Below are 22,823 nucleotides of genomic sequence, written 5' to 3' on the forward strand. Positions count from 1 at the left end.
GGCTCTCTCCATTGCTGCACCGGGCCCAAGACATTGCTATGAGAAAGGAAGAATCTCGGGCTGCTTCTACCCTCCCAGGACACATTTTTCCTTTTTTCTCCTCTTGCCAGAAGAAAGAAAGGGAATTGGTCCCAGTCCCAGCCCAGGAGCAGGTGACCAGGAGCATCTTAGAAAGAGCAACTTTTATTAGGAAAAAGAAAATGCACAGAGATAACCAAGTCCTTTCCAAAGCCCAATAAGAAAGACCCAGACCCAGGGGCAGCAGTAGAGTCCCACACCAAATTTGGACACCCCAGTGGTTGCTCAAGGTACAGCCCAAGCCCATTGAACATCCCCAACACCAGGATTTGAGCATTGTTTTATGGACTGCCCAGGGCACCCTGACCTGGACAGAGCACCCTGTGGCCTTGCTGATTGGGCTCAGCATCCCAGGGGTGTGGGACCAGGGGTCTGCACAGCCAAGGGCAAAGATTTGAGAGGAAGGGGAAGAAGGAAATGGGCTTTGCAGAAGGGGCCCAGCACAGGGCATTCGGCTTCATTTCACCCCAAAACCAGGGCCGTGGCCAACCCCCCCTTCCCATATCACTAAGTGAAGGGGGTCACTGCTTCAAGGGCACAAGAGGTGGTCAGGACAGGGATAATCTTCCAGCTTTCTTCCTTCACATCTCACAAAGAGATCCCCAGCAACCTTGGGGTGAACCTACACACAGCACAGGGTCCTCTCATGGTGGTGGCTGCTGGATGGTTGGGTAGGGCTGGGCTTTGATCTCCAGAGCAAAACGTTTTTTTCCCAGTTCATTTGATAATATTACAACTGGAAAAGAAAGTGAAAAAGAGTGAGGCTGGGCCTGAGGCTGCAAAACCCCAAAGAAACTGCTGGAACCATCCTTATCCCAAACAGGGCACGGGGCAGTCAGGCATCTCCTAAATCCCACCCCACATGCCACTCCCCTTCCCCTGGCACTACAGACCCTTCTCTCCCTTCCAGCTGCCTCCAGCTGTCCCCTCATGCTGATTCCCCCAGGCCATGGGGTCCTGGGTGTCCCCCGTGACTCCCTCCCCCCATCTGTCCCACGGGGGGTGATGCACCCCAGGGAGGTCCCAGCTCTGCCTCCAGCTCAGAGGATGCAGTTTTCCAAGCAGCTCCACATCTACCTTGTCTCCAGGGGTGTCTCTTGGCTGCTTTACCCAGACATCACGTTTTGGCAGGCTGTTTATCTTCCTGATGTCCTGCAAACAGGAAAGTCATAAATCTCACCAGAAGTTTTCCCCATGCACCATCTGCAGTGGTGCCTTGGTCTGACTTCAGCCAAACCTTGAGGTGCAAATGCTGCAGATAAAAGTGCTCAGCTTTGAGATCTTGCACCTGGGAGACCTTCAGACCCAAGTGCAGCTCCAGCCCACAGAGAGGGGTGGCAGAAGAGACAAAACAGCAAAAGGAGCTACAAGCTTTACCCACGAGTGACCCCGGGAGCAAACCTTTTCCTGGCAGCCATGGAGCCAGCTCAGCCTCCTGGGACAGACACGTTTGGGCAGTGTTAATTCTGCAGCTCAGTGCTGGGGGTGCCTGGGCTTGTCTGGGGCTGGGCTGGAGCTGCCTCTCCTGGTCCTGCACCCAGGTGGCCCTCAGAGACTCTGCCACCAGCAGGGACAAAGCTCCTTGGTGCTGTTATCAGGGACACCCCCAGGACCTGCTGAACCTCTCCTGTCCAAGCAGGGGACAGTTTCCTGAGGACAAAGGGTTTCCAGTCCATCTGCCTTGCACCCACGTCCTGGTGCAGCCGTGGTGGTAAAGTGCTGACCCCCAAGTCCCTGAGCTGTCCTTTGATCCCTGCTCTGGGGGCTGGGGTGGACTCAGGGTTGCAGATTGCTCCAGACACCACAAGGAGCAGGAGCTCTCAGTGCTCACAGTTCTCTAACCCCTGCAGAACCCAGAGATGGGATCGTGCAAGGGTGATTTCTGTCACTGGTGTCAGGGTCAGATCCCCCTGCACATCCCCTGGGACATGCACCCAGCTGGCTCCTGCTCCCTCCTCACCCCACCAAGAGCTGGTAGCAGCTGCCTCAGGCACTTTGGGATTAGGATCCTGGCACAGCATTAGGTATAGCCCAAACATCGCAGGCTCTGCAGCACCCAGCCCTGCCTAAACTCCTCTCAGACCCTTTAATCAGTTCAGCCAAAGGTTCATCAACCCTTCAAACACCACTACCGCAGAGGTGGGGACATGTCCCACCAGGATCCAGCCTGAGGAGTCAGCACCAGCTGGTACCTTGCTCTTCTCTTCCTTGGCAGGCTCCTGGCCTCGGCTGATCCAGAGGTTAATGCGGGATGTCACGGAGCCCGAGAGCTTCAGGTTGTCCTGTGGCACAGAGGGGGACACCAAGGTTACAGCACCAGCTCTCCCACTTCAGGAACATAACCCAGGATAATCCCCGGGGCATGGGGAGACTGAGCAAAACTGCAGCAGGAAGAGCCCCAGCCCACACCTTGGCTCCATCCCAGCTCAGTGCCACAAACCCACACCCCACCAGAGAGCAGTTTCGATGTGGTTGGTCCAAGCCCAGCCCTGCCCAAACTCCCAACAACCTGCAGCCTGCTGGGCTCTGCCTTGGTATCATGGAATCATTTGTATTGGAAAAGACTTCTCAGATCATCCAGTCCAACCCTTCCCCCAGCACTGTCCAGGCCAACCCCCACCCCATGTCCCTCATCCCCACATCCCCAGGGCTCTGAAACCCCTCCAGGGATGATGGGGACTCCAGCCCTGCCCTGGGCAGCCTGGGCCAGGCCCTGACAACCCTTTCCAGGCAGAAATTCTTCCCCAGCTCCAACCTAAACCTCCCCTGGCACAACTTGAGGTGTGCCAAAAGTTCCTCTTGTCCCATCCCTTGTTCCTTGGGAGCAGAGCCCGACCCCCCCTGGCTCAGAAGTTCTCCCCTCAGCCCCCTGGGAAGAGTTGTGTCTAAACCTAAAACCTCCTGATTGGATTTAGCAGAAGATTTGTCCAAAAACCTGGTGCCTGCCGTGGCACAGGACCCTGCTGGAAGGTCCTCATTCAGGCCAACTGCTGCCCTTACCTTCTTGACAGCCACTGGTTCAGCCTTAGTGGGAGCACTGGTCTCAAAGAAGTTGCGCTTGCTGGCCACCCCCTCGGAGGAGAGCAAGAGGCTCTTCTGAACAGCCAGGGAGGATCTCACCACCTCTGAGCGCTGGGAGGATAAAGGGGCATCAGCCAGTGCCATGCTGCACCCCAAGCAGTAAAAGCCAAGTCCTGGTTCTGGCTGACATCTCCACCCTGCTGGGGTTGGTTCCTTTCCTGCCCATCCCCAGCTGATGGATTGCCCCATGGCTCCTCCCAGCAGATCCATGCAGCATCCCTGTGACCCTCTCCAAGGTCTTCTCCCTGCTCCTAAAAGCCCGAGCCCCATCCCTTCTTCTGCCTGGGAATGTCTCCTTCAGCCCCACCAGCACTGGGTGTTTGGTGCAGCTCAGCCCCTCTCTCCCTTCCCCTCTCAGCTCCAGCCCATCCATCCCCACACATCCTTCCCCTCCCTCCAGTCCTGTTGTGCCTCTACCTGCACAGCTGAGTTGTACTTCTCCAGCTTCTCCCCAATGGTTGTGCTGCTCCCGGGGATCCTCAGGCTCACACTGGTGGAGAAAAGGGAAGTTGAACACATGGAATCACAGAACAGATTGGGTTGGAAGGGACATTAATCATTAGTTCCAACACCCAAAGGCAGCACCCTCAGCATCTCCTTGGACTCAGCCCGTGGTGCTGGGTGACTCCACAGGGCAGGAGATCCTGTCCACTCCTCCTGTATCTGTCTTCCAAGTGGAGCACAGCAGCTCATTCCCTGCTGGTGACCAAGATCCCTGGGTATCTCCACCTTACTAGGGCCATACTGACCACTGAAAAATAGCTGTGAGTTCCTCAGTTTACCCTGACTAAACTGCCAAGTATGAAACTGCCAAGTTCACCAGACCTGTGCCAGGGCACCCAAGATCTGGTACCAGGTCCTGTCACCTCCTTCTATCCCTTGGAGCCCAAAGGGTGATAGAAAGGCCAAAGTAACATGAAGAGAAATGCTGACCTCCTAGTGAGAGGGCTTTGGCTTTCTTCTTTCTGTTTTCTTGAGATCACCTGGAAGACACAAGGAGAGGAGATACTGGAGCCATCTTTGGTTATTGAAGGAGAAACTCACTCAGATTCAGCTCCAAGCTTTCCAGCAAGTGCCATTTTCACTCACAGCAGAGCTCAGAGCTCTCCAGACTAAGGACCACTTGTGGTGCTAAAGGTTTTGTTCCCATGAAAGTCCAGCCCAACCAGTCAGCCCAGATCTCAGCAAGGACCTCAACAGCTCCTGCCTTTCCCAGCTTCTCCAAGTACTTTATTCCACAGATTTATTTTTTTTTTTAGGGGGCGGAATTGAAGATATTCTCAGGATTGTAACAAAGGACAAGAAAGAGATTGGATTTTATTCTTATCCTGTGCTCTCGGAGAAGACAAGAAATGCTGGAGGGTGCATGGCCATTCCTTTGACTCCTTGGAAAATCTGTGGACAATTTTCCAGAGAAGGAAAATAGAGGAAAGCCTGAAGCAGAGCTGCAGTGCCCAAACCAAGGGTAGAGTCTGAGCACATGTTTGGGAACAGGTTCTGCCAAAATAACCTAGAGACCAAAGCAAACCCATCCTTCCCCTCACCCTCCACTATCTAAATGAGGGTCTTTCTCCTATTTGCTTTATCTCTTACCCTGAAGGAGACAGTTCTGGGGCTGGTTCGTCTGATGGAGCTGCTGTAGGTGACAGGAGTTGGGAAAGTATCTGACTTTTCTGCAGATTCCTCTGGGGTGGGAGACAGCTGAGTTACCTCCTTGGAGGGACTCCTGGATGGTTTCTGAGACAAAAAAAAAAAAAAAAGCAGATGTCTGATGCACCCCTGCAGAGAAGGCACAGGGAGTAGGGTCTGCAGGGTGGGAACTGGTGTGGAGGCAGGAGGCTGAGATGGATGAGATCCTCCAGACCTCACTTGGATATGCAAAGCCCTGAACACCACTTCAGAGAAACCACAACGGCAATCAGTGGAGGTTTGCTGGAGAAGGTGATTAAAATCACACATGGAAGGGAGGGACAGGTGGTGGTGATGGGACCCTGTCCACCACCTCATGGTCTGCAGCTCTCAGAAAACCCTCCCCCAAAAGCCCATGGGTCCCATTGCCCTCCTGGGACTTTTGGGCTTTCCCTCTCTCTGTTGTCCTCCCAACACCGAGGACCTTGCACCCCGAGGGTTGGTGCCTGGTCCATTCCTGCTCACCTGGGGGTCCAAAGCCAGGGTCACCACTGAGGATGTTTTCTCCTCCATGCTGCAGCTTCCCTGCCTGGTCAAGATCTTCACCTCCCGGATGCGGCAGCCCCCGAGCTCTGGCGATGCCCTCGGCTGCTGCTCCCCCTCCTCCTTCTGCTGCTCCTTCTGACGTGTCCCCACACTTTGTCCCTCTTTGTCCTGGAGCCATCCCCTCACCACTGTCTTCTGCACCGGGTTCTGATCTCCTGGTTGGTCTCTTCTGCCTTTGGTCCCATCCTGATCCCTCTCTCCAGCCTGGATCTTCTCCTGCTCCACACGCACACGGCTCCTCCCCACCCCCAGCTCCTGCTGCTCCTTCTGCCTCAGCTTCTCTGAGATGGACATTGGGGACCTTGTCCTTCTCCCTTCTTGTGTCTTCAGCACCTCTGAGACCTTATGTTCTTCCTTGTTCTCTGGGAACCCCGACTTCACCACAGGTTGAGGTCTGGAGATGGAGACAAAATGGGGGCAGAGCTCAGCACCAGCACCCTGAGATCTGCAGGGGAGCTTAACCCAGGTGAAAGGCTCTGGGGGAGCATAAAAATCCCACCAGCATCCTGGGGTCATCCCTGCAGACCAGGACTTGTAACCACTCATCCCCATCACTCCAGCCAGGATCACTGAGGACAAGTTTGGATTAAAAGTTGGTTTTCCCTCCTGGTTTTGTTTGTTTGCTTGTTTGTTTAGTTGTTCTTGGGTTTCTGTGGCAGGGATTAAGAATTTCCACAGCTTCATCCCAGGACATCAGCACCCACCAAGTCCTGGACATTTCCAGGATCAGTTGTGTAAAGGCAGCTGAGCTCAGGGTGCCTCCAAATCCCAGCTCTCTGCAGCAGGGAACTTTGGGAGAACCTATGGGAAGCCCTTGATTCTCCTGCCCACTTCAGCACAGGTCACACAACATCCCTGCAAGGTTCAGAGGGGCAAGAGGACAGCCAGCCAAGTGCTGCACACTCAGCTCCCCTGCCCTGCAAGGTTCAGAGGGGCCTGGCTGCTCTTTCCTGCTCGAGACCCCACCAGAACATGGCCAGCACCCACCTGAGCTCCCCTTCAGCACCCACCCTCACCCTGGCACACTGGCTCCCTGTGCCATAGGGCATGTTAAGACAGAGGATACAGAGAATACACCAGGGGTATTTCCCTCTTCTTCTACTCCTCCTTCTCCCCTTGGAGCCCAGCCCTTCCCACAGCTCAGCCCACTCACCCAGAAGAATCCCACCAGCTGCAGCAGCTTTGGCTCAGGGCTGAGCAAAGCAAAGCAGCAGCCTGTGAGCCATCAGCACCATGAGTAGGACGGACTCAACAAGACCTCACACACCTGCTGGAAGCTGGATTTGTGTCCTTCACAGGGCTGGGAGGTTCCTCATCCCTTGCTGTGGAGGACAGGAGGTTCCGATGCCTTCTCCGGCGCTCGCGTTGCTGCTCCTCTTCATCCTCAAGGGTCCTCTGCCTGGCCAGGCTGTTTGGGATGAAACACAGGGACATGGCAAGGCTGTGTCCAGCCCTGATTCTAGACAAAGAAGCAGACTGGAACACCTTAGGGCAAGGACCAAGGGGCTGGTGGATGTTGGTTGCCTTCTCCAGCTACTGCAGATGCCAATGTGAATCAGGTGGCACAGAGGATTCTTGCTCCACCCAGGTGGTGCAGGCATTTCCCAACAGAAACACTTGACATTACAACTCCCAATTCCTTCTGTTGGAGGGAGCACTTGTTTCAAAGGAATCCCTAAATTAGCAAACATTCCCAAGAAAGGATATTCAACCTATAACTTAGCAAGACCGGGTCCCTGATCTCAGCTGCATGAACTGGAAGGGTAACCACTGGTGGCAGAAGATTTTGGCCCCAGTGCAAGTTGTGGTGATGGCATTTGAATTTTTATTGAGCAAAAAGGCAGCTGGAGGCACCAGCTGACAAGGTCTGGCTGGAAACACAGAGGGCAGGAGATCCTCTCACTCCCTACGTGTGGCTGGGACTGGGAATTATCATCACAGATTGTACCAAAAAGACAAGGTTTGTAACCAACCCTCTTTAAAGAACCATCTTTAAGGATTTTATTTTGCACAAACTGAATGTATAAACGTCTGCATAAAATGCCACCCTAACTGAGAGGTTTTTTGGAAAACCCCAACTTCCCCTTCCTCTCTCAGGAGGAAGAGGAAATCCTGTCCCCCCCTCTCTGCCAGTGCATGAACTCTGTTATAAAATATTTTTGTTGGCTGGATTGAGATTTTCACCCCAGTGTTCACTGGTCCTCAGCTGTGAACACTCACAGGGCAGAGCCCTCCCTACACCTGATCCTTGCAGTCCCCCAGCTGCCTCCAGACTTGGGGTTTCCTTTGAGTTTGGCTCTGAAGGACGGGAAAGTCAGAGCAGCCCCACCTGAGGCATGGCCAGCAGCATGGTGAGTGAGTGGTAGTGTGGTTTGTGAGTTACTGTGTAATGAGAGCTGGGTGATAAATTAAACCACATTACCCCCCACAGCTCCTTGTGGCTTCTGTTCTTCCTGCTGGAGGCAGATGGTGGAGCACAGGGGGTCAGCAGAGCAGAACGGAGAGCAAAGGGGGGATGGAGAGAGCCCAGAGCCTGCTTGGGGACAGGGCAATGCCAGGGGTGACCTGCCCCTACCCCACACCCCACAGGAGCCTTCATACCCTAATAGCAAATGGGGATGCTGGGGGGGTGATGCCTGCTGCCATGCTGATTATGGGGAGAAATGGGGCTGGGGAAGGCTGTGGATAACTATGGAAATCTATGGAAAGCTGTGGATGCCTGGGCCCTGCCCCTGGAAGCATCCCCAGCCCCCTCCAGCTCCTTGGAGCTGCTCACACCTCTATGGTTCTGAGCAGGGAATCTCAGCACTGGGGGAGCTGCCTCAGGCTGCAGTTTGGGTTCTGTTTGCAGGGCAGGGGGGGATTCCCAGCACAGCTTTCCCTGGACACACACATTCCCACCCAGCAGGGCTGAGACCTGTGTGTGGACACGCACGGAGCTGCCTCTGCCCAGCACGTTTGTCCCTCACTCAGTGACAGCTCTGCTCAGCCCCACGTCAGAGCCAGTCAGTTCTTGTTTTTGCAGGCACGGGCTCCTTCAAAATGAAAATGAGATTTTCCTGCCTTGAATTTGCTTGGCTCCCTCGGAGGCAGCACGTAACCTGGCACTGCCAACATGCAGCTTCTCGTTGTTTTTACTTGAGTAATCCACCCATTAGGCTGGGGATTTGCTTTGCCAATCTTTCCCTCCTCTTTTCAAAGCAGAGTTTGTTTTTCACCATCTCACCCTTTTCAGCCTCAAAGAGATGACTAAAAATTGGCGAGTGTCCCCCTGCCTTGTCCTTTCCTGCCCTGTTAATCATTAGTGCTGAGGTTCTGACATTTCTGCTGTTTCAGTGACCACTGCCTCATCTAATGAGAGTGCAGAAGCAGCCTCCTTGGGTTGTGAAACAATCCAGGAGCAGGACCCCACAGGGCTTGTGTTCAGGCTTGGAGCACAGGACCTGGATCTGGATGGGGTCGGGATGCCCTCTGGATCCATCCCATGGATGATGAATTCAGGCCACAGAAGCACTCAGCAGCATGGTCCCATTCCATTCCCACTTCTGGGTTGTCCATGGGAGGTGTCTCAGAAAATCCCAGGCTGGTTTGGGTTTGAAGGGACCTTAAAGATCATCTAGTTCCAACACTCTCTGTGGGTATTGATGCAAAGTAGAAAATCCCCTCCCTCAGCCTGCTGGGCATGGTGCTGGTGATGCAGCCCAGGATACAGTCTTACCCAAAGTTATTTACAGTTAAGTCTTGGAGCCATCATATCCACTAAAAGTAGGGTTTCTGCTCCATTTTGTGGATCATGGCTGTGTCAGATGGCAATGCCAACATCCACACATCAGCCAGGCATTGGGTGAGCCCCTGACTCACCCTATGATGCCCAGAAGCCTCACCTTCCCTGCCTCCCATCAGAGCCAGATCACTTTTTAGGAAGGACCAACACCCGGGGCTGTGGGGATCCTCCAGAGACTGCCAATGAATCAGTGCTTGCTCAGCACTGGATGGGTGCTCAGCCTGCACAGGATGGACCCAGAACCCACACCCAGGGACTGTATGGGGAGAGTGGAAGAACCTCACAGCCAGCACCAGGGTAAGGCTGGAGACACAGCCCAGTCAGACCCACCCAATGAAAGGCAAACCAGTTCAAAAATACAGAATCACAGAATCAAGGAATGGTTTGGGTTGGAAGGGACCTTACAGATCATCCAGTTAAAAATCCCTGTGAGGACAGGGACATCTCCCACCAGCCCAGGTTGCTCCAAGCCAACATGGGGCAAGGCTGTGGTTCCAGAGCCAGGTTTCCTCTGCAGTGCTCACCTTCCAGCAGAAAAACCCCTGAACTTGTTCAGCCAGAAGAACCTCCAGCAGTGCCAAGCACTGCAGCCCCTCTGCCAGCAGCAGCCCCCGTGGTGTCTGTCCCTGTCCCAAGCCTCCCCAGCACCCTCCAGCCCGGGCTGCTGAGCTGGCAGAGCACCCTCACCCCTCCCTCCTGCTGCTGGAAAGGGTTAAGCATTAAACCACAGCACCTACCTGGAGAGATCAGACCAGTTCCTTCTGCTGGAAGACATTCCTGCTTTCCCCGAGTTTCACGGAGACCCCAAAACCTCCGCAAGCATCAAGGATCTGCAGGCTCTGGATCTGCACTGCCCGGAGACTCCTCTCCCCGAGGAGGGCAGAGCTCCCTGCAAGGTTGATTTCCCTGAGCACCTTTACCCTGCCTGCAGCCCGCTCAGCACCACGCTGCATCACATGGCTCCTTATCTACCTTGACAGAGGCAAAGCTGTAATTTGGCTGCCAGCGGCGCCGGGCGAAAGGAGTGCCACAAAAACACCAACAACTGCCGGCTGGGCCAGAGCTGGAGCAGAGACCAGAGCTCAGCTCCGGGCTTCATCCATCCAGGGCTCCCAGGCTTTCCGAGACAACTCCCTGTGGAGAACCTGTTCTACCAGCCACCTCTCCACCAGTCAACAATCCTCCAACGCCGGCGGAGGAGGTGAATTACCTTGGGCTGGGTGGGAGGAGGTTGGCTCCCGGGGATCCAAAACAGTCATTAAAACACCTCCGCCTGGGTGCAGTCCAGCCCTTTCCAAAGAGCAGGGGTGGGTGCCCTGCTCCTTTCAGATGTTTCTGGGTGTCTTGGGTTGAGCCATCGTGGGCTCCCTGCTGTTAGGAGTTTTGCTGTAATGGAAATCACTCACGGAGTCTCAGAGAGGGTGGATGATGGGGGGTGGGTGGGGGATCCAATTTTTGGATGCTGAAGCCTTTGTCCCCAAGGGTGCTGTGTGCCTAAGCTGGTCCCAAGCCCCCATCCAGCCCCCTGCCCCTCTCCTCCAAAGGGCAGATGTGAAGGTGATGGTGAGCTCTGTCTCACCAAGCACCCAATGCAGAGCTGGGTCCAAGCCTGGTTTTTTGCCAGGGCCCCAGTGTTCCCAGTGCTCCCAGTGCTGGGGGCAGCAGATGCCTGTGGAAAAACTCTGGGACCCCTGGAGCACTAACTAAGTCTCTGATCCTGGCAAGATCCATCTCTCCACCAGCCCGAGGGACTGGTTATAGGGCTGGGCTTGCCACACATACCTCCAGCCCACAGGGGTGTGCCCGGGACCTGAGCAATCAAAGAAACTATTTTAATCAAAGGTTCCTGATTAAAATCCCATTTCTTAAAGATAGCCCTGTCAAATGAGCCATCTGCTCCAAACAAGGCTCTTTCTCTGCTTTTCTTTCCTCTTGCAGTCACAAGTTGACTTTCAAGTGTTTTCATACATACACAAAATTCAGTAAGTTGAGGCATAAAGAAAAAAAATTACTTAAATAACCTTGCAAGCATCCTGCTAATTGCTGACAATCTATATATAGCAGCCCAGCATCAGCAAGCTACTATAAAGACATAAACCTTCCTGACTAATGCACAGGGAGCACTTTATTTGCAAAACTCATTGCCAAAGGATATCACTGGAGCAGAGGACTTACCAGGGTTTTAAAAAGGATTAGATTGAGTGCAGTGACAGAACACCCCCAGCTGGGACCTACGTGGCGAAGGAATATAAAACTTCACAGTTTGTGATTCCACCTAATATGAGGATGGAGAGAAATTCTAGACAGGCGTTTAGCAGCTGGGGATTAGGCAGAGGATGAGCCCTGGTGGCACTCACCCCTCACATGCCCCTGGTCCTTATTTTCAGCTCAGAGACCTTCTGAACTGAACGTGCATTTGTCTGTACTTCAGGCCCCTCACTGAGCTTCTTCTCAAGGGATTTGCCCACTTTCCTTCAAACACAGCAAAATTACTAGCATAAAAAACCTTTCTGTGGGGGGGTTCCCCAGGTCTATTCCCCACTGCTGGCAAAGCTCCTGCCTCTCCTTCAGCTTGGATGAGGTCCTGCTGAGCTCTTTGGCAGCACAAAGCAGTGATTTCTCCTGGTTTGAGACAGAACACCTGGCCCAGATTTTCCCTGACATTCCTCATGTATTTTTGTGTTTACCATGGTCCCAAACTATCACTCCCAGATAGGCACCAGTCAGCTCAGAGCCCATTGTATGTACAAAGTCATGTCGGATTTTTCTCTCTCTGATTCACTTTATTCTCCCCCAAATAACTCCTGCCATTTTAACCACAAGTTCTGCAAGACCCCTCTGAATATCAGCACCATCAGCCTTCACCTCTGCTCTGCTGAACACACAAGAATTATCAGTAGGGTTTATTAGCTCACCATAGTTTCCTATCTTCTAATTCATTATTTACCTCTCACTGGATTTCTTTCTGACCTGAAGGCCTTTGCTTCTGGAAATCCAGAACTTGTCCATCAGGTCACCCTTATCCATAAGCTCACTGATGCCTTCAGCAAACACCAGTCACTTTCTGGGACCAGACGTTTTTACAAAACCTGTTTTTACCACCCTGAGGTCATCACCGAGGTCCAGACCCAGCTGCAGGTCCATGAAGCTGAAGGTGACAAAACTAAGCAGGCATAAGCCCAGATGGGGAAGGGATGCTCAGGGGAACCAGACTGACCCAGCCCTGCCCCACTCCCCAGGCTCAGATCTGCTGCCCCAGATCTACAGCCATGGGAGGAGAGCTGCATCCTAAACCCCCCCTTCTCTCCAGGTACCTGCTCTGCCCTGGGGTGGATTTTCCAGAAGGGATCTGCCCCAAACCTGCATCTGCCTGAGGAGCTCAGGGAGGCCAGATGTGCATCTGATGCAGATCAGCAGAAGACACCAATTTATGCCCTCTAAGGAGCTAGACTGGTGTCAGCAGGGTGGTTTGTTTTTTTTTTCCCTTGGGAACAGTGTCCTGTGTCTCATCCCTGTGCAGAGCCTGTTTCTTTGGCTCCAGGGCAGTGGAGAACTTCCAGTTTCCACACTGGGCTGTAATTAGGGATTCCTCAGCTTCACCCTGGGGCCCAGAAGGGAACCCTCCACCTCCACCTTTTTTTGACTCGTGCTGATCCCCCAGCCACCCTGGGCTCCACAGCTCATCCCTGTCTGCAGGGGTGGGGTGGCCTTGGGTCCTTCCCCAGCTCCAATTCCTTCAGTTTTGGGGAAGCTGTGAGGCTGCACTGGAGATGGGTGGCACGGGGACCCCTCTGCTGTGCCAAGAGAGCCAGAAAGTGTCTGAGGTTGCTGTGTGCTGGCTCTGAAATGGAAAGGGAACAAAGCCACCCCCAGTGTGTTGGAAGGGAGTAAGTGATGTCCAAACTGCCTCCCACCAGCTGGCAGAGGGCTCTTTTTCATTTATAATTTAATTTGTTTTTTAAAAAACAAGAAATGTTTCAGGCAAATTCCATTTCAGGAATGCCACCTTGTTGCTGCTACAGTGTCCTTCAGGTTCCCATTCTCCTCTCCAGATTTTCCTTCTCATTGGATCCCATCTCCTGCTGTGCCTCAGGTCTCATGATGAAGAACCGTGGACATTTCCCAAAAGGGGATTCAGTAGAAACTTTTCAGGTCATGGATAGAATGTGTACTCATTGCCAGCAGAGGAATTGCTGCCTCCCCTTCACCCCTGCCCAGGCTGGGGAGCTCCAGGGGTCTTCAGAGGCCATGGGATAAACTTGACCCCTTCCCACACCATCACCCTCCTCCCTTCCTCCCTTTGCAGGTCCAGGCCAGCAGCTGCAGATCCACTCAGGGAACTCTCTGGGAACAGTTCAGGTGTCTCCAGACACAGCTCATTGGCAAGGAGGTCACAGAGCATCCTAGGAAAGGATGGGACCCTTTGACAACCAACTAGGAAGGGATATTTTTGAAAAGCCACCTCAGACCCTTTGCATCTCCCTCATTGAAAGCCTTTCCAATAGAAAATCATTGGGTTGATTAATACCTTTTTCTACTGTCCAATTTAATCTGCCATTTCTGCAGGTTCAAGCTGGCAGTTCTGTGCTTTGCTTTGCTTTGCTTTGGGGACTCCTGGCTCCAGCGGAGCAACCTGGAGGCTGCCAGGGACAAGGTTCTGCTCAGCTCAAGCAGCCAGGGCTGGCTCATGGAGTTCTGGTGCAAATAAACACAATTTCTTCAACTGTCCCAGCATCAGCTTCTCTTCCCCAGAAGAGCCTTGCAAGTCCCCCATTCAGCCCAAATTTTCATTGCAAAGGCACAGTAGCAGAGTTCCCTTCTAATTCAGACAAAAGACATTGAGATGACTGTCATCTGGGCAGGAAGCAGCAGTGGGACAGCAGAGGTGACCTGGTGAAAGGGTCTCTGGGGGCATCTTGGGATCAAAGGCTCAGCCTTTTTCCAGGGGGGGAACAGGACTCAGCTGTCCCAGAGCCACAGAAGCAGCTCCAGAGCAGAGGTGGAGGAAAAGCCTTGGCTCCCAGTCCCCCAGTCCTGCCAGGAGAGCTTGGAGCAGACAGCTGCATTTTCCCTTCAAGATTCAATCTCTAGAAAGAGATGGGGGAGTTGTGTGTTTCTAATAAAACTGAAACCCAGAAAACTGTTCTCCTGTGGGTCTCCACCAGATAAGGGTGAAAGCAGGACATGGTGGCTGAGTGGCTTCACAGCACAGGATGGAGAGGCAGAACTTGCAGAGCTTTGGGGCTGAGTTCTTCTCTCCCCTGTGGGCCACACAAAGTCACCCATAGCCCAGGATGGCTGCAGATGGGTTCTGGGACCCTGCTGAGCCCGGATGGCTCTGGCTGGGGCTGCAGGGAGGCTCTGCCCAGCCCTGGGGTTCTGCTCCTCACTGGTTTCGGGTATCTGTGCTCAGGATCTGATGAGCTGGGCATGGGCTCAGACTGGCTGTCAAGCATCAACCAGAGCCTGGTCCCACAGCACCCACCACCCATTACTGCCTTTCATCTCATTACCATCCCTTCCCACCCCACAAACACCACCCCTTTTTTATTTTATTTAATTACCAAATGAGGGTAATTGCAGTGAGCTCAGAGCCAACTCTTCTCAGCCTGGGCTTCATTTACCATTTGCTGCTTCTTCTCCAGCTCTGCAGAAGGTTTTGTTTCCCTGAAACCTCTCTTGCATTTTCCAGCTCTACCAGTTGGTCAGGTAACTGGTATTACATCTCCCTGCAGACCTTTCTTCCTCTGCCAGGATGGCAGCCGAGTGTGTGAGTTCCCTCTGGGGACAGTGTGAGCCCAGGATGCGGCCTCAGCACCATCAGAGGGGCAGGATGGGAGCTGAAACCTCATCCCATCTCCTGGCATTGGGCTCAGGCAGTCACACAAAGCTCCAGAGGCTTTTCCAAAATCAGGAGAGGAGGGGAGGGTGAGCAGGCAGACAGACATCCTCACAAGACTCAAATCTTGCTGCCTGGGGGCTGGGTGGGTGGAAAGTTGGGGGGGTCCATGGCCAGGGTGTGTGAAAAGATCTTGGGGGGGGGGGGCGGGGGACATCTGGGGGCAGCTGGGACTTGGATGAGATGAACCCAAAGGAAGTCTGATCCCAGGGTGTGCTGCTGGCTGAGCACCAGCATGGGGACACTGCAGGGGGACAGGAAAGGATCAGGGTGAGGGACCCCCCAGTGATGAACCCACACATGGCCTGAGAGAGCATCCTTTAATACACCTCTGGCTGCATCTCAGGCTGCACCCACCAGCGGACTGAGGGGGGGGGGGGGGGGGGTGACCAGCAGCAGTGGGAGGACCAGCAGCACCCTGAGACCTCTGCAGTGGTGGGAGGAGAGGGGTGATGGGTGGCCCCTTGGGGACAGTGGCCTGTGCAGGTGACACTGAGGAGCTGCTGTGCTGGGGCCATGCAGGAGCAGGGGTGATGGCAGGGCTGAAAGAAAGCAGCTCAGGTTTCCTTCCCTCCCAGTTGTCCACGTGTTTCAGGTCAGTGGTGACCTCGGGGTAAAGGCACAAAGAGCACAAAGGGGCAGCAAGGGACAGGGAGCAGCAGGGGTACAGGGGACTCTTCTTCCCGATGCTCCTGTGGGAAAGAAACAGAGCAGTGGGAGAGAAGAGGAGTTTTTGTGGCTGCTGAAATCAGCCCCAAGTTGGTGCCAGTGGTGGCCAAGGTGAGTGTGGGGTGGGCAGCAAACCCTGGAGAGCTGGGGAGGATGAGCTGGGAGGAGGATACATCATGAAATCAGAGAATCATGGAACGGTTTGGGCTCTAAGGGACCTTAAAGCTCTCCCAGTGCCACCCCTACTCCATGAGACATCTCCCACCAGCTCAGGGTGCTCCAAGCCCCATCCAACCCTCAACACTGCCAGGGATGGGGCAGCCACAGCTTCTGGGGACAACCTGGGCCAGGGGCACCACAATTTCTTCCTTACATCTCACCTAAACCTCCTGTCTTTCAATTTAAGGCCATTCCCACTTGCCTCATCCCTCCAGGCCCTTGTCCCAAGTCCCTCCCCAGCTTTCCTGGAGCCCCTTCAGGCACTGGAAGGTGCTCTAAGGTCTCCCTGGAACCTTCTCTTCTCCAGGCTGAACACCCCCAACTCTCTGCCCCTGGCTCCAGAGCTGCTCCAGCCCTTGGCAGGGAGCTGGGGGGATCCCAAGTGGGGGATGTGAGGTGGGATGTGTGATGGCTTTTTCTGTAGGGAATGAGGGGCAGTTTCTGGGGGTGCCCAGCCACAAGCTCAAGCCAGGGACGGTGCAGGGACATGGCAGGGGCAGGACGAGCTGTCCCCTACCTCTCACTGGCCCGTGGGTGACTTGGCAGCATCAAACATCTTCTTTCTCCCCTCCATCCCTGACATGGCCTCCACGTTCTTGCGCCAGTCGCCCACTTCCACGGGGCGTTCCTGCCAGGAGGGACAGGGTCAGGGACAGGGATGCAGTGGCCGTGCCGTGGCCACCAGCCCTGTGCAGGGCACCCTCAGCCCCGGGGCACCAGCAGTGAGGAGAAGGCAGCTCCTGTCCCTTGGAGCCACCTCTGCCATGTGTCCCATGGGATAAATGGCAACCAAGCCCCTGGTCCCTGCAGGGCCCCTGGGCTCATGTGGCTCCTCCCCCTCAGCCTAAGTGGCATGAATGGCATAAAAATCCCAGAAAATTTATTTAAGAGGAAGAAACTAGTTCATGGGGCTTACTCCAGATTTACACCAGCACATTGGGGTGAAGCAAAAACCACTTTCTCTGTAAGCCTCCCAGACCATATGGAAACCATCTGCACCTTCTCTGAGATTCTGGAAGGGGCTGGGGTTGATGCTGAGATAGGGAGATCCTGGCAGTCACTTCCAGGACAGGAAGGGGAGATGCTGGCAGCATGTGTAGGGGACAACCCTGCCAGCCATGGGCACTCAGCAGTCACAGTGCATGGCCCCAAATCATCTCAGGACAACTAAAATAAACTCAGATATTTTCACCACCAACTGAAAGCTGAAAACACAGTTTTCTCTCCAAAGGACTGAAAATGTGCAACGGGGAGGAAAAAAAAAAAGGAAAATTCATTGATAACTGACATTCTCATCTGATCTAAGGAACCAAGGAGTAAAACCCCTCTGGAGAGAGGCCTTGGGAGAGCTGCACATCTCTAGTTGTTGGGGTGCCTGCACACCCCAGGGAGGTTTGGGCATCACTCAGTCTCTGGTGTTGAGATATCCCCTCTCACATCTCTGCACAGCTGGTGAGAACTGGGCTGTTGATCTCAGACCAGGCTGGGTCTGCTGGGCTCACTCTGCCTTATCTCAGCTGGGGCTCTCCCCAGATTATTTCTGAGTTTGCAAGCACAAGCCCTGGAGGCCCTGGGGAAGGGCAAGGGCATCCCTTGGTGGTGTCTCCATCCCCGGCCTGTAGAAGGGACACCCACCTTCTCTGTGTCCTCCTTCTTGACAGACTTCAGGTTGGCTCTCAGATCCATGGACACCTTGTGCTTGGAGCCCAGCAGAGCCCTGAGCATGGCATCAGCTGAGACACGGACCCGGCGGAGGGGAGGGCGCTTGAACTTCCCTCGCAGGTCAAGGACTTTGATTTTCAGATCTTTAATCTGCAGGTTGAGGAAAGGAGGAGCTGGAGGCCATGGCATGCACAAAAATCTCCTTGCACAGGAGTCTCTGCCAGCAATGAGCCCCAGAGATGTCTGTGCCTCTCCTGCAGCCCCCCTGCCCCTACCTCCCGAGTGTTGTGGTTGCATTTGGCTTCGATGTCGTATCTCTCCTCATCCACAATTTCAACCTTCTCATGCAGCTCCTTGCACAGGTCCTGGGGGCCGAGCACGACAGGAGGGTGGTGAGGGACACCCCTGCATCCTCCCAAGGAGCTCTCTCAACCATCAGTCACGAGAAATACCTGGAGCTGGCTCAAGGAGAGCCCGCTGGTGTGCAGGGGTGCAATCCGCTCCGACAGGTACCGCTCCTTCTCTGCCTGCTTGTCCAAGATCTCCTGATCCCACTCCTCCTTTGCCTTTGCCAGCATCAGACTCTGAGGGGCACAATTCAGTGGCAGAAATGTGAACAAACACGGGGCCTCCTGGCACACCTGTGGGATTGCCAGTCCCATCAGCCTGCCAGACCTCCTCCCTGCTCCCCTTGTCCTCAAATCCCTGTGCTGCTACATCAAAAACTCCCTGCACATCAGAACCTCCCGGAACATCAGGAGCTCCCTGCACATCAAAACCTCCCTGCACCTTTTTTGTGGTGACCGTGGGGGCAGGGGAGGAACAGGGCTGGAGGTACCACAGGGCTGTGGTGGCCCTGGTGGGTGCTGATGTCAGCACTTCCAGAGCTCCTGCTCCACAAATCCCGGGTCCTGGGGGACAAACACAGCAGGAGAGCAGTGAGGGACCCCCTCTCCAGCCTCCCAAGGAGCTCACTCAACCATCAGCCCCGAGGCTTTGGGGCTGGAGTCTCCCAGTGAAGTGCAGGGGAGGTTTGTTTGGCCACAAATCCCACATGAGTGAGGAGTTTGGAGAAGAGCAGAGGTGGGGATGGGAGCTGCTCCCCAAGGCCCAAACTTCTGCTGTTCCTCATTGCTGTCCCACCAACCACCCCAGCCCTGGCTCCTTTACCCCAGTAAGAGAAACCTCAGGGAGTTTCCAGCCCTCGGGACTCACCTTCAACAAGAGTTTGCGTGAGGCTGTGATCTTGGATTTTCTCTAGGGGGAAAAAACAAAAAAACAAAAAACAAAAAAGCATGAAACTCTTTGAAAACAAACACAGTAAATGCAGAGCAGCATCAAGATGTCTCCTGAGAGGAAGGGCACTTACCTCCCTGATGGCAGGAGAGCCATTGGAAAGGGCAGAAAGGAAGAAGAGAACAGTGAATAACAGTGAATAACAGTGAATAAGTCAAAAGTGGTGACATCAAGGGATGGCACCTGGTGTCACTGCATCTGGGCTCCTCATCCCTGCCTCTGACAGCTGCCACCTACACCTGAGCTGGCCCTGAGGTAGCCATGCTCCTTGGAAATGCAGTGGGAGCTCAGGGCCACGGCTCAGAAAGGCAAAATGCCACCCAGAGGTGCCACACAGGCTGTCACTGTGCCCTTTGTGCCAGCCCCAGGTCCCTGCAGTTGGGGCCACAGCATCCTCACACCCCATAAGCCGGGGATGGTGTGTGGGGTGCTTGGGTCCTGCCCAGGTCTGCAGGGATGGGGGTCCCGGGGGTGGATGGGTGCAGCCCCTCCCTCCCTTCTGATCACTCTGGGGGATTTGTTTGGTTGGTTCGCTGAGCTGTGACAGAGCCTGAAGGCACCACGAGCTCTGCTGTCCCCCTCAGCAATCACCCCTGTGCTCTGCTTTGGGATCCAAAAAACCTCCGAGGTTTGAAATTGGGACATTGAAATGCCAAAGGGGTTTGGGGCATGGGGTCTCCCAGCTGAACCCCTCTAAAACCAGACAAGCTCGGTGGGGATGAGTGAAAGCCCAGGGAAACTCTTGATACTCACGGCTCAGGCATGGCGGTGCAGGGGTCTTTGGTTCTGCAAAAAAATGGAAAGGAAAGGAAAGGAAAGGAAAGGAAAGGAAAGGAAAGGAAAGGAAAGGAAAGGAAAGGAAAGGAAAGGAAAGGAAAGGAAAGGAAAGGAAAGGAAAGGAAAGGAAAGGAAAGGAAAGGAAAGGAAAGGAAAGGAAAGGAAAGGAAAGGAAAGGAAAGGAAAGGAAAGGAAAGGAAAGGAAAGGAAAGGAAAAAGAGGACAAAAGCTGAAACAAAGGAGCAAATCTCGGCTCCCTCCACACCCAGAGGGTGGCAGCAGGATGCTCCTGAGGTCGGGTGCTGCCCCATGCTGTCGGCCCAGGGAAATGTCTCGGCAGCCTCTGCATCCCGTTGGGAAGCCCGAAAGCCAAGTGCTTGGCTCAGAGGAAACCTGATTTCACACCAGCTCCATCTGCCTCCAGCCCAGCTCACGGGGCTCGGTCTCCTGCTCCTCGGGGGTTTTCCCAAGCCTCGAGCTGCTCCCTTCAGCTGCATCACCCATCCCGGCTCGGGGCGATGGAGATGAACGTGGTTGGGAAGCTCAGAAGTAACAGGGCCTCCTGGAACCCCCTCTGTGTTGGGAATCCCACCCAACAGCTCTCCATGGGCACCCTCATGGGGACGATGGAGCCAAAATCCATCTGAGGAGCAACAGAGTGAGGGGCAGCAAGTCCCAGCCAAGCGGATTCCTCCAGCAGCCACATTCCTGCTGGAATACTCAGGGCTTCGTGTTTGACATTTTCTGGGTAATCCTATGCCTATCCTAATCCTGTGGCAGCTGCTTCAAAATGTGCTGCCTTAATACCTTCCCCCTCATTGCCTCTAATACTTCCCTCTCTTGCCAAGAAGCCAGGGCCCTGTGTAAGCCTGAGTAACAGAAAAATGTGGGGGGGAATGCCAAACACCTTCTTTTTTCCTCTTTGCAACCAGGAGTCAAAAACTGATGTTGTATTTTAGAAAGAAACAGCGTTTTCCAGTCCTTTTCCCTAGGACTGAAATGGCAAAGCTGGGTTTTTTTGCCTTGATCTCTCTGCATCCCCCTAAAGTTGGAAACTGAAACCCCCGAGATTCCTGCTGGGGGAAAGGAAAAGGAACAGTGAGGGTCTCAGACAGCTGCTCCCAGGCAGGTGTGGAGCCTGTGCCAGGGAAATCTCAATGCAAACTCCCAGGTCCATCCATGTGTCCCTGTCCCTGTGCTGCCTGGCCAGAGAAGTGGCCTGAAGGGATGGGGTTTGGGTGGGAAATGCCATAAAATCCCAGCAGGAATCATTTCCCCAGAGTCTGCCACATCGCTGGATTTACAAGGTAAAATCCCAAGAGCACAATTTTTTTTTTTCCTCCCCAAAGCCACATCAGTTCCGTGCAGCCAGAGCTGCCCATTTCAGGCCTTTTTGGAGGTTTTTGCTGGTACAACTGATGTCCCAGAGGACATGCAGGGAAGGTGGCTCCTCCTGCCTGACACGGGTACACTGAGGGAGCCAAGTCCCAGCTGCTCCCCCCAGTTTATTCTGGGGGAGACAGAAAAGCCTTTGTGTCCCTGGAGGGGATGAGGGCTGTGCAAACCTCTCAGCATCTCCAGCATCCTGGGTGTCCCTAGGAGGGGTGTCCCAAAGCTCGGTGTCCCCAGGAGGTGAAACCCACACTGCACCTCAAGCTGATGACCTCTATCAAGGTCAATCAATTTTTAGGGCCAGATAGTTCTAAGTTATCTTCCCAGAGGAGAGTCAGGACTTGGCTGTTCTGGTGAGACATCCCCAGGAATCTTGTGCAGAGACTTTTAGGCTCCAGCTGGATCTGAAGCATCCACAGAGATTTTGATAGGTCCAAGAGGCTCTGGACAAGTGAATTCTGCATACTCTCAGCCATGAAAAGTTCATTAAGCCATTAGATCATGAAAACCCTTAAAAGAAATAACCCCCTTAAGCCAAACACCATCAACCCTGATATCCTTCCCCATCCCAAGGGATCAGATCCATAGCACCAGCACAGGCCCGGCCTCACACACACTGCTCCCACCCCCAGTCTCACACCAGTGACCCTGAGCAGGGACAAGAGCTCACCAGAAGGTTCCCTCCTCACCAATCTTCAGAAAAAATGCAGCACACCACAGCTCCAAAGCCCTGCTGGGTATTTTAGAGGCATTTCTCCCCATTGCCAGATAACTGAGAAAAATTGTCCAAGCAGCCTCAGACAGGGGAGGAAATTTGGAGAAATTCATGTGCTGATGTGGAGTTGGTCCTGTGTCCCTGCCAGCCCACCCCTGGAGCAAGGGGACACGGGGACAGTGCCTTACCTTGGGCTGCAGAGGAGGGAGGTGATGTCTGCTCTCCAGAGCTCCGTGCACTGCTGGGGGCTGGCGGCTGGGGGGGAGGATGAAACCCCAGCCTGGCTGTAAGTGGTCAGTAAAAATAGCACAAATCCCCTCTGCTGCTGCCCTGAGACTTTGGTTGGAGCCCCGGAGCCCCGCGACGTGCAGCACACACCTGGGTGTGGGTGATGCACACACATCCCACCTGTGGGTGAGCCCACCCGTGTCCTCCTGCCCGTGGCAATCCCAGCACAGGAATATTTGGGCTTTGCTGAAGGAGCAGCAGGGAACAGGAATGGGCTGCCCAGGGAAGTGGTGGAGTCACCATCCCTGGAGGGATCAGAAACTGTAATGAAGCACTTTGGGACATGCTCAAGTGGGATGGGGATTTTCTCAGCCATGAGGAATCCGTGGTTCTGTGAATCACCTCGGCTTGGCCAGTCCCTGCTTGTCCCTGTGTGGGTCAGGCTGACCCTGCTGCAGTGCCATGCCATGAAGATGGGCTGGAGTCTCCAGGGCACATCTGCCTTCCTCTTCTGTTTCCTCCTCCTTTTCCAAACGCTGGAAAGGTTCTGAGTCTGCAGAAACCACAAGCCCCAACACTGCAGTGCTTTGTCTTTGCAGAAAATATCCTGATTTTTTTCTTTCCTTTTATTTATTTTCTTTTTTTCTCTTTTGGAAAGCATCTGAAGGGCCCAGGGGGCTGGGGGTTGAGCAGCCTGGAGAGCTGCTGTGGTGCTGACCCCCATCCTGATGGGACAAGCACAGAGTACACGACCCCAAGGGAGCCCTGAAGCCACCAGAGCTGCCAGG

At 54.2% G+C, this 22,823-nt stretch overlaps 2 protein-coding genes across 2 annotated transcripts; both read right to left on the reverse strand.

Annotated features, from left to right (window-relative positions):
• Positions 1-261: 261 nt before the first annotated feature.
• LAD1 (ladinin 1) lies at positions 262-9,990 on the reverse strand. The gene is made up of 10 exons (XM_008499514.2): positions 9,916-9,990; positions 6,662-6,802; positions 5,314-5,788; positions 4,753-4,896; positions 4,093-4,142; positions 3,577-3,649; positions 3,079-3,210; positions 2,271-2,360; positions 1,156-1,230; positions 262-814 (listed from the first exon to the last, which is right to left on the reverse strand). Exons 1-10 carry the CDS (start codon positions 9,951-9,953, stop codon positions 809-811), a joined length of 1,224 nt encoding a protein of 407 aa, XP_008497736.2. The 5' UTR covers positions 9,954-9,990; the 3' UTR covers positions 262-808.
• Positions 9,991-15,465: 5,475 nt separating this feature from the next.
• TNNI1 (troponin I1, slow skeletal type) lies at positions 15,466-22,065 on the reverse strand. The gene is made up of 9 exons (XM_030465507.1): positions 21,996-22,065; positions 19,677-19,709; positions 18,997-19,000; positions 18,843-18,884; positions 18,080-18,211; positions 17,903-17,992; positions 17,601-17,777; positions 16,483-16,593; positions 15,466-15,769 (listed from the first exon to the last, which is right to left on the reverse strand). Exons 2-8 carry the CDS (start codon positions 19,685-19,687, stop codon positions 16,486-16,488), a joined length of 564 nt encoding a protein of 187 aa, XP_030321367.1. The 5' UTR covers positions 19,688-19,709; positions 21,996-22,065; the 3' UTR covers positions 15,466-15,769; positions 16,483-16,485.
• Positions 22,066-22,823: the final 758 nt, after the last annotated feature.

Source organism: Calypte anna, chromosome 26 (assembly GCF_003957555.1).
Source record: "Calypte anna isolate BGI_N300 chromosome 26, bCalAnn1_v1.p, whole genome shotgun sequence".
NCBI classification, from domain to species: Eukaryota; Metazoa; Chordata; class Aves; order Apodiformes; family Trochilidae; genus Calypte; species Calypte anna.